We start from the raw sequence: 10,223 nt of genomic DNA on the forward strand, positions 1-10,223 counted from the left end.
CTAATAAAGAAAAATCAGAGGTATAGAGGTGGATCTGTCTAAGGCAGCATAATTACTTGTGTTACTTTTGTCAGTGAATCTCTGGTCTAAGACAGAGGACAAAGATAATCCAGATGTATTTTCACCTCCACCCTTAGTTTTCCATGAAGAGGAAAGTTCCTTTAGGTCTATCTTCAGTAAGAAATGTTTAATCAATCAGCTTGTATAGCAAAAACATTTTTTCAGTATTGTTAAAGGTCAGACTTCTTGTAATGGCTCTTCCCAGATATATCTGTATGTCAAAAGCCTCAAGCTTCTCCAAGATACCTATGACTAGAGCAGGAACTTTTGTTGTCATGTGGAAATTGAATGTGAAGAAATCTGCAAGATGGGAAATATTATCAGATATTTCAGGTTATCCTTCTGAGGAACATGAGATTACATTCACAGAAACTGATAGAACTATTGCATGTCTGGAATTTTTAAAATGGTAATATCCGTAAGTTAGTTTTCCAAAGGTCTCCATTACTATTACGTTGACTTATTAACTTTTCTCATTACATAGAAATAGTATTTCTGTGATCTAGTAGCCTGATAATGCTACCAAAGGAGAAAACATAATCCTAGTCTTAGCTTTTATAAAACTTCTGAAAATCAGGCTTCTAGCACTTCCTTCTGCTGGCAGTGGCAAGGGTAGGAAGAGAGGATGGTGGGGTTGGGGATGGAGGGGAATGCCATACAGTTTCATGAAGCTGGAAAAAATGAAGATAATCGTAGAAGAGACTCTGATACCTTTGTCTTTATCACAGCTAATTGAACTTCTTTTGTGTTTCAAGGCATTGATGCTCTCAGTGTTAGTTTTAGTACTGTCACTTGCATGTTTCTGCAAAAACAAGGCAAGTTTTTGGCTGCTGTGGGTAGCACATCAGGTAAATGGTTGCAAGCATGTTCTTTTGGGTATATAGTCGCTTACGTTAATCTGGTTCATTATTTCCCAAGCAGTACGCTTACGTTAATCTGGTTCATTATTTCCCAAGCAATATCAGCTTGAGAATTGCATTCCGCTATCACCTCTCACAAGAGGCATGCTGATTAAAAAGTGCTTTTGCACAGATCTGCAAACTTAGCAATGTGAATTTGGCAGTGGTAGTATATGACTTTTAGGTCTGGTGATATTTGAAAAAAGTAATTCCTAAATTATTGTTAGTAAATAATGCTGTGTTTTGTGTCTTTTTCAGTTAGTGATGCTTAATTCTCTTTATGATAACATCAAAAGACACGCGACTTTGAATTACAAAGATAGTGTTTAATTACAATTTTCATGGAAGTCAGTGGAAAAAAGAGGATTCTGTAGGTTAGTGCAACTGCCTTTTGTATTTCAGGTGTATGCAAAATGAAGATAGGGTGTCTTCAGAAGGCACAAATATATGAAAAGAAAAATGGGCAATAATACCGTATGCTTTTGTATTGTCCATTTAAAAATAAAAGCACATTTAACCGCAGTGACACAGTTTTCTCAGGGACTACAGTTCTTGTTCAAATGTAACAAAAATGTGGAGCTTCCATATGAAAATGCATAGTTGAAAACTCGTGATAGATGCATAAGAGAAGTGTGAACCAGTGTGGGTACTGGGAAAAGGGAGAACTATCCATGTTACCAACTGACGGAAAGTCTTGGCTGTTTGAGTGCTTGCTTTTGGTGAGTTGTCCTTTAGTTAATGCATCTTGGGGAAGGTGAGTCTAACAGAGGCAGTGGGAGGAGAATGAGGCAACTTCTTAACAGCTGGAGTTTTCCAGTATAGGGGAGACTATGGAAGGGGCTTTACTGGAGAAAGCTGGAAAAGAGATTTTTTGGATTGCTTGAAAATCAGGACACTTCATGTTAAATCAATATCCTTGCTTATCTGACCCATTAGGTGGGCTTTATAAGGGTGGTAACAAGGGAAGAACTTGGAGGGTGTACGTGATGCTGCTAGAGCACTGAGCTGGAAATAATTTACACTGTAGTATTTTGAATGGACTTAAGGGGCTAGGAAAGAGGAAGGAAACAGGATTTGGAGGCTAGAGAAGCAGCTGTCAAAAGTACAAGATAAGTACTTCAGGGTCAGTTCTGAGTATGTGGATGCCTGTTTGAAATTGTCTTGTTGGAATACTCTGTGGGTTTGAATTTAATTCTGTCAGAGCCCAACCATGGCAGAACTCTACACAGAATTATAGTTACAAGTTTAAACTGAGATTTTGAATTACTTGATTTTGATAACTGGGTACTTGCCTACTGGGCAGCTTAGTTTCAAATTTAGCTTGCAAAGAGAACTCAGTTTCCCGTATTAACCCCAAACTTTGTTTATATAGTATTAGCTCGGAACGCAGAAAAGAGAAATCAAGAGATGCAGCCCGGTGCCGAAGGAGCAAGGAATCAGAAGTATTCTATGAGCTTGCTCATCAGCTGCCCCTGCCTCACACTGTGAGTGCACACCTGGACAAAGCATCCATTATGAGACTGACCATCAGCTACTTGCGCATGAGAAAGCTTCTAGATGCTGGTAAGTGGATGGTGCAGCAGAATCTTGAGAAGGGGCTGGAGTTATGTTGAGGAAGAAGCTATTTCCAAAAGCTATCAGCAGTTAAATAAATACATCGATAGTTGCATACTTTCTGTGGAAAGTTGGAAGACCTTGCAGTAGAAATAGGCTATTGGTGATGGCACAGGAAAATTATGGCCACTGTTCAATGGGCTTTTTTTTTCCCCTTTCTATTTTGGTGATCCTAGTTGGCTTATCACGGCAAGTTAGCTGAGTATATATCTATCTCTGCAGTTACACCTACCTATGCAACTACAGGAGTATCTGAGTTAGCTTATGAACCAGTATCCATACAGCGTGCCATAGATGCTGTACTGGTTATTTGTCCTCATGCCTGACTACCTATACCACATGGAGGAGTAACTTTGGTAGCTGTACTCTGACACGTCTCCTAGGAAGCCCCTGAGAAAAGTTTGTAATACCTTTTTGAGATAAATGGTAATATTTTTGCCATGCAGACTTTTTCCTTAAGGTAGAAGGTTTATTGGTTTATGCATGAAAGCACAGAGGGTTAACCTGACTCTGATTTTCTGTGACTTGTGATACCATTACTATAGCTTGAAAAATTTAATTGATCACTTAGATAAGTGAATTATACTGGTTTTGAACAGTCCTGCAAGATTGACTCTGTGCAGACTGGTGCCAGAAGTCATTCCTGATAGTAAGTGAAGAATGACTGATGTTTACTTAAGCAAAAATGTGTGGCTACTTGTAGGTGAGCTGGAGACAGAAGCCAAAATGGAGAAGGAACTGAACTGTTTCTACTTGAAAGCTCTTGATGGATTTGTCATGGTTCTGTCTGAAGATGGGGACATGATTTACATGTCTGAAAACGTGAACAAGTGTATGGGACTCACTCAGGTGAAATACTAACATTTCCTAGCACTGTTTCAAATCTATAAAAGTTGTTAAGTTTTTGTATATATAGACACCTATCTACCTCTTATTTTTTGCAGTTTGAGTTGACGGGGCACAGTGTGTTTGATTTCACTCATCCATGTGACCATGAAGAGCTGAGAGAAATGCTTACACACAGAAATGGTGAGAAGACAGGCAAAATCAATTTGATTTTATTTATGGATAGTTCCTGTTGGCATTAGTACAGTTAGATATCTGCCAGAAAAAGCTGTTGAGAGAACAAACTAATATCTTCTAGTGCTTAAATCTCAAAATAAACCTTGTTCAGAGATAATAACAACAGAAATAACCAGAATGTTTTGGCAGTATCCTAATTAGAAAGATGAGGAGACTTCATTACTACTTCAATCTAAAACAAAATTAATGACTGAAATGGAATTACTGAGGGTTGAAAGAACTAGCATGCCTACAGGAATAGAATTAGAGGTAGCTTGAATAAGAATGATCTTAAGTGACTGCTGTAGAAGGATATGGAGAAGTTAAATTGGTGCATTTGTCCTGGTCTGGGCTTGCCTTTACAGGACAATTTGAAAGCAGAAGCTTTTTTCCAGGAATCTGTGGTGGTATACTTAAAACAAACAAAAAAAGATACTATATTTAGGGCACTGAAAAAATAATTGTGCAATACTTGGATAGTCCCAGAAAGGGCTTTGGGACTGATGCTTCTCTGCACCTTTTAATTGGTGCATGAAATTGGTATCTTCACAGATTTCTGACTCTTCTCTGTCTGAGAGAGTAGAACACTGTGTTCACATATTCTCTATGCTTTTGAATTTAACCAATGCCCATGAATTACTGCTTTTATGTTTTCTAAAGGTTTGTTAATGACTATAAAGACTTGGCAGCCTGCATGCCTCCAAACAAATCTGCTTTACTCAGTTGCTAGATGTCCAAAATCCAACCTCTTTAATTTCTGTTTCATCAAACAAGGGTTATATGGACTCTGAATCTAGATTGTGATAAATTACCAAGCCTGACCTCTGCTTTCATCTTATGTTGCCATTCTGTTTAATTCAATGGAAGAGACCTGATAAGATACCATAGCATTTTGATTTTGCGTTCTCTAAACTGCCCTTAGCATTGAAGTATATTTCTAAGGCTTGATGAGACTTCCCCCCCATCCTTTTGGAATACAGTAATGCATCTGGGAGGGGATGGGGAAACAACTTCACTAAAGCAGGGTAAAAAAAAAAAAAAGAAGGTCTTGTTGCAAAAGCTTATTCTTAAAAATGTCATATTACTGAGTTTCCTGCAACCCGACTGTAGTGTGTCTAAATTGGCCAGACTGGAATAAGATGTCTGGAAAGCATTATTACAAAATCTGTCTTGCAGATGAAGTTGGCAGGCAAAAGTCTAAATTACCGTAGTAATAGTACATTTTTATATTTATTAGAATACCCAGGTTGCATTCTATTCAGCTCTTACATCACTGGAATTATTCGGGTTTTGAATTGAGCATTAAATACTCCCCTTTGGGATTCTACAGGTGCAAATGACTATAAATGTGACTGGCAGAAACTAAACTGCATTCTGATTTCCTGAAGTTGCTTTTTAAACTTTCAAAGATGGCAGTCTTAAATATTGTCCAGTGCTGATTCAGACTTGAGAAAGTCCATCTTTTACGGTTGCTTCTTAAAGTAGAGCCTTAAACATGAGGACTAGTAACAATAATGTGTGGTCTTCAAATATGAATTCCTAGATTGGTTTAACTCCTGTTTTATGAAAAACGTACTGAATTAAAGAAGTTTTTGGTTGCTTGTCTGAACTCTGCTTTATTCCTCCTCCCCTTTAGGGACGGTATTTTGATGTGGCATGAAGTAGGCTTGTTCCCCATTAGCCTCTGCTAGAAGCTATCGACAGTGTAGCATTGGGGCTTTAATGTTTTTCTAATGAATTTGTGAAACTAGTATCTGGAGTACAAGCCACCATGGAGAATTTCATAGCTGCTATTGTCTGTGGAGGATGAGAGCAAATTACTGTATAAGCTCGTATCAGAAGTAAGCTCACATGTTCTGAACCTCCACCCTCTGCCATGATTTGGTGGACCCCTTAGCATGCCTCAGCAAACTTACTCTTCCACTGCTCCTTGTCCTAGGTGCTTTATTTCCTTCATACATGCACAGTGAGCTGACCTCCTCTTAGGATCAGTTTGCATTTTCTTTGCCCAGAATAGCCTAGCTAGTAATAGCTGAAAGGTTCTCCCCCTGTAAAAACAAAAACTTAACTTAAAGCCTGCTGGTGACTAATGCTAATTTGTATTAGGATTTCTGGACTATTTTCTCTTCCAAGAATGCTCATAATGTGTTTAAAAACTTGGTACTGTTTACTCAAAGAGTGTAAGTCACTGTGGGAATATTTGAATGCAAGTAAATAGCAGAGTTGTAGATTCTGAATTGAAAAACTTAAAATACGGCAGTCCTGAAGAGCTACAGGCCCCAAACGTATTTGATTTGAACCTACTTGCAATGAGCTACTGATGCATTTCAGTGGAAACCAACTCAACAGTACTTCTCATTCTGCACATGCTTTTCTTGTCCTCTCACAATTTTAAAGTATATTAAATTTTCAACTGGTCTCTCATTCTCCTCACTCTTCTTTCCTGAGAATGTGGAGTTGCCTCAGAGTAAAACTTCTTCTGAAGAGTGTTGTAGTACTTCTAGGTTTACCAGTCTTTTTAATTTATTTTTTTTGTCTTCTAGTCTTAGAAGTCTAGAACATGGAGGGTGTGAGGGATTATGCCTTCCAAAGATGATCCAAGAGCTTAAGAATTGGTTTACTGTTTGCTTTTCTAGGTCCTGTGAAAAAGGGCAAAGAGCAAAATACAGAGCGCAGCTTTTTTCTCAGAATGAAGTGTACACTGACTAGCAGGGGAAGAACAGTGAATATAAAGTCTGCTACGTGGAAGGTAACTAATGCAAAGGAGTAGTTACGTAGTTTGGCAGCTTCCTCTTCACATGTCATAATGTTGTATTTCAACATTTTGACTTCATGTAATGAGCTGGAGTTTCACTAATTTAATGATTGTGCTTCAATATGCTGAATTTTAATGCTGAATACATCATGGAAGTAACTGAAACAGTGTTTCAAAATTAGTTTTTCAAAACTCTTAATGAATTTTCCATTTTAAATTAGAGGTCATTTACTTACTAGAAATTCTAATTACTAAATATGCTTGCATAAAGCCTTCTCCTCTGAGAAAAAAATACTTGATGCTACTTATGCTGATACCCGATTTCTTTTGATTTGACACTGTAAACGTGACAGATGAGGTCTCTTTGAAGGATTTCAATATAATTCTTTCTGAAGCTGCTGGCTATCCCTTTTGTAACAGTTGGAACAAAAAAAAGCCCAGCCTGATAACTTTCTGCAGTGAATGCATTTTATCCCCTGGACAGAAAGTAACCTCTTACTGTATTGAGTGGTATTATGGCTCACAATTCTCTTTTATAACCTAAATTTCATTATTCTGGATTAAACTGGTGTCTTTGCTGCTGTCCATGAACAATTTCTACTTAAAAATGGTTAAAAATCCCTCACAAAATGCAAAACTTCTTGTGTCTTGAAGAATGTATTTGATTACTTCTGCAGAAGACTTAAAATGGAGGTTGCTACTGTTACTATGACTTTCAAATTTAAAGAGTAAGATAGCCTTTGCCGAGGCAATTGCTTATCAGTGTTGTCATTAATGTAACTTTCACAGAAATACTGAAATACCTAGCATGGCTTCAGCCAGTGTCCAAGAGGAAATTATTCACAGCCTGTGTACTCATTGCAGTCTGCATAGCGTGAGGAGGAAGACTGCTGTCCTGTAGCCAGCCATCTGAAAGCACTGCTGCCCTTCTTTTTTTCCTGTCACACTGAGGGGTAGGGAGGGGAAGGACTGTGCTCTGAGTGTGTTAATGGATTGTGTTGTCTGACAGACAAGAACCTAGCCTCTTTTTAAAATAGAACTTTCTCATAGGTACTCCACTGCACCGGGCACATACGTGTATATGACACATGTGGTAATCAAACTCACTGTGGCTACAAAAAGCCTCCCATGACGTGTCTGGTGTTGATCTGTGAACCTATTCCTCATCCATCAAACATTGAGGTCCCCTTGGACAGTAAAACGTTCCTCAGTCGTCACAGTCTTGATATGAAATTTTCATATTGTGATGAAAGGTAATATATATTTTGTACTTAATTCATTTGAAGGATTTGCAGGGTTGGTACATGCTGGTTAATGTTGGCCTTATACATTTACATAGTCGTACTTGTAACTTGATTCATCTGCACAGCGGAGTCACTAGTGGGATACTTTGGCTTTTACTAACTGATGTCTTATTTAAAAGCCGTATCCTTAAATATAAGGAGAGTGGAGGTTATTACTTTGGAATAAATCCTTTGCCTGCAGTTAACTGCCTTTTCAATCTGGTCTTTAGTATAGTGGCAGTGATTAAACTGAAATCATAAGGTTCTTCTGGACACTGAAAAAATAGGGAGGATTTTAGGTTTGTCTAAGATGGTGACTGAAAAGAGTGTGTATGTAATACTTGTCAGATGCATTTTATTGTTACCACTTCCACCCCTCCTCAGGAGGTCAATGTCTGCTTTTGTCAGTCCAAAAACTCCCAGAAGTTCATCTGTACTTTAAATGCATTAAATCTGCTGTTGAAAATGATATTTTTTTTTTTTAATTTTTTTTTTTGGTGTTCAGGAACAAATCATAGATCTAGTCAAATATACAAGACTGCTCTTATTATCCTCTGGAAAGTTAGCTTGACAGATTTTAAAAACAGAAGTGAAAGAAATCATTGGCCTGAGGTTTTTTCTTGTTTGAGTCTGGGGGGTTTTGTGGTTTTGATTGGGTATTATTTGCTACTGCCTGTTTTTTTTAATAACAAAAACGAACTTACAATTAGTTGCTGCTGTTACATGCAGAAAGATGTTAGTGCAGGTTATCTTCTGCCCTCTGCAGCAACTACTTTTCAAGGGTTGATGGTGTCATATGAAAAGTACTTGTTTGGTCACATTCTGCATGTAGAATAGGGCAAAATAAACGAGTTCCCTTGTTTAGCAGGGCCCTCTAGAGGCTGAAGAAAATACTGTTTTCTTTAAAAGCCAGCAGTGATTGAGGGGGAAGAAGAATAAATCTGATTCCTAATTTCTTAGTTGCAGGTTTACAACAGTTGACGCATGGCTACGTTATTTTAGCAAATACTCATATTTGCTTAAGCTGGATATTCTAGTCCATAAGTAGCTGGTCTACTTTTAAGGAGGAGGGGGGAAGGCTAGAAAGCAGGGATTTACTTAATCCTGTCCACAGGACGTGATTTATAAATATTCAGTGAGAAGAAAAATCTTGTGCCTGCTGAAATTTCTGTTCAAAGGAGCATAAAAAAAATGGCAATTTATTTAAAAATGAAAATATCCAATAAACCAAAATTGCTGTTAATGTGTACGTGTTAGGATTTTTCTACATGTGCAAACATCCCAAGTTCTCTAGTGCTTGTGCTAGTCCATGTCGGCTTTTACTTAGCAATTTTTTCCCTTGTTTTAAAGAATTACAGAGTTGATGGGGTATGAGCCAGAGGAACTCCTGGGTCGCTCAATCTATGAGTACTATCATGCGCTGGATTCTGATCATCTGACCAAAACACACCATGACAGTAAGTAAAAGACACATCTAAAGTCCTCCAGCTACAAGAGATGAGCTACAGCACCAGGGGAAAGCAACAGAAGAATGAGGGCTTTTTTTAATTGCAGATACGAAAATTGCAGTGAATAGTTACCTTAAAACAGTTTTGGTTTTTTTCTGCCTGTAATTAAAGCTGGTGTCCTTTCTGCTTTCAGTGTTCACCAAAGGACAGGTGACAACGGGACAGTACAGAATGCTTGCTAAACAGGGTGGCTATGTCTGGGTTGAAACTCAAGCAACTGTTATATACAACACTAAGAATTCTCAGCCACAGTGCATAGTGTGTGTAAACTACGTGTTGAGGTAAGTTGAGTGTGCATTGCTGTTCTTTGTCATCATCTTTACTGAAGACAAAGTCAAATTCTGATGGCATTGCATCTTTTTTTCAACTTGCTGAGAATGTGGTCCCTTGTTGAACGTGTTATGGTATGACTGTTTCCAACTAATGAAACTTTGCTTAGAATACTGCCAGTCCTAGGATCAGGAATTGCATTTGAAAACCAACCACTTTTTTTATCTTACGGTGTCAGTAGGAAGATCTCCGTAGGCAGATGAATGTAGGGCCAGCCTCTGCTGTGCTATCGCAATGGAAGCATTAGGGAGTTTGTGTGTGTTCTAGACAACTCCCTAATCTTGTAGTCTGGAGCAGTTCATTTCACTAATAACTTTTAGTCGTGGACTCAGAGCAGCAGTAGTGGTGTCTTTTTTTAATCCTGTTTATCTTGTTTTCCATAGAATTCCTCTTAAAATTGAATGCTTCAACTGAAGACAGACTTGTTGACTGTTTTTCTGCAACTGTACAGTAGTTCTAAAGTAGTTTATTTTAAACTTTAGTGAATGTACCAATATCAATCAATATATTGCACGTTCATTTAAAAGTAACATTTTTTTTTTCTTACTTTCTGAATGCTTTCAGAAAAGCATGTTTATTTTTGTGACTTTTTCTTGATGGCACCACAAGTAGTACTTGCTTTGACTGTTACCTTTGAGGAAAGAACGAGTAAGAAAAAAAGGATTCTTAAAGCTCCTATCCTGGTGATTTTTGTGGAGAGAGAGAGATATAT

At 37.9% G+C, this 10,223-nt stretch overlaps 1 protein-coding gene across 1 annotated transcript; it reads left to right on the forward strand.

The window, feature by feature from the left end:
- Positions 1-2,331: 2,331 nt before the first annotated feature.
- Positions 2,332-9,462, forward strand: LOC104403621 (hypoxia-inducible factor 1-alpha; the record flags this gene model as incomplete). The annotated part of the gene is made up of 7 exons (XM_010011834.1): positions 2,332-2,522; positions 3,277-3,422; positions 3,518-3,602; positions 6,272-6,384; positions 7,441-7,643; positions 9,024-9,130; positions 9,315-9,462. Coding segments are annotated over 7 exons (993 nt in total), but the record flags the coding sequence as incomplete, so codon positions are not given.
- Positions 9,463-10,223: the final 761 nt, after the last annotated feature.

This window comes from Nestor notabilis, unplaced genomic scaffold, assembly GCF_000696875.1.
Source record: "Nestor notabilis isolate BGI_N333 unplaced genomic scaffold, ASM69687v1 scaffold29123, whole genome shotgun sequence".
Classification (NCBI taxonomy): Eukaryota; Metazoa; Chordata; class Aves; order Psittaciformes; family Psittacidae; genus Nestor; species Nestor notabilis.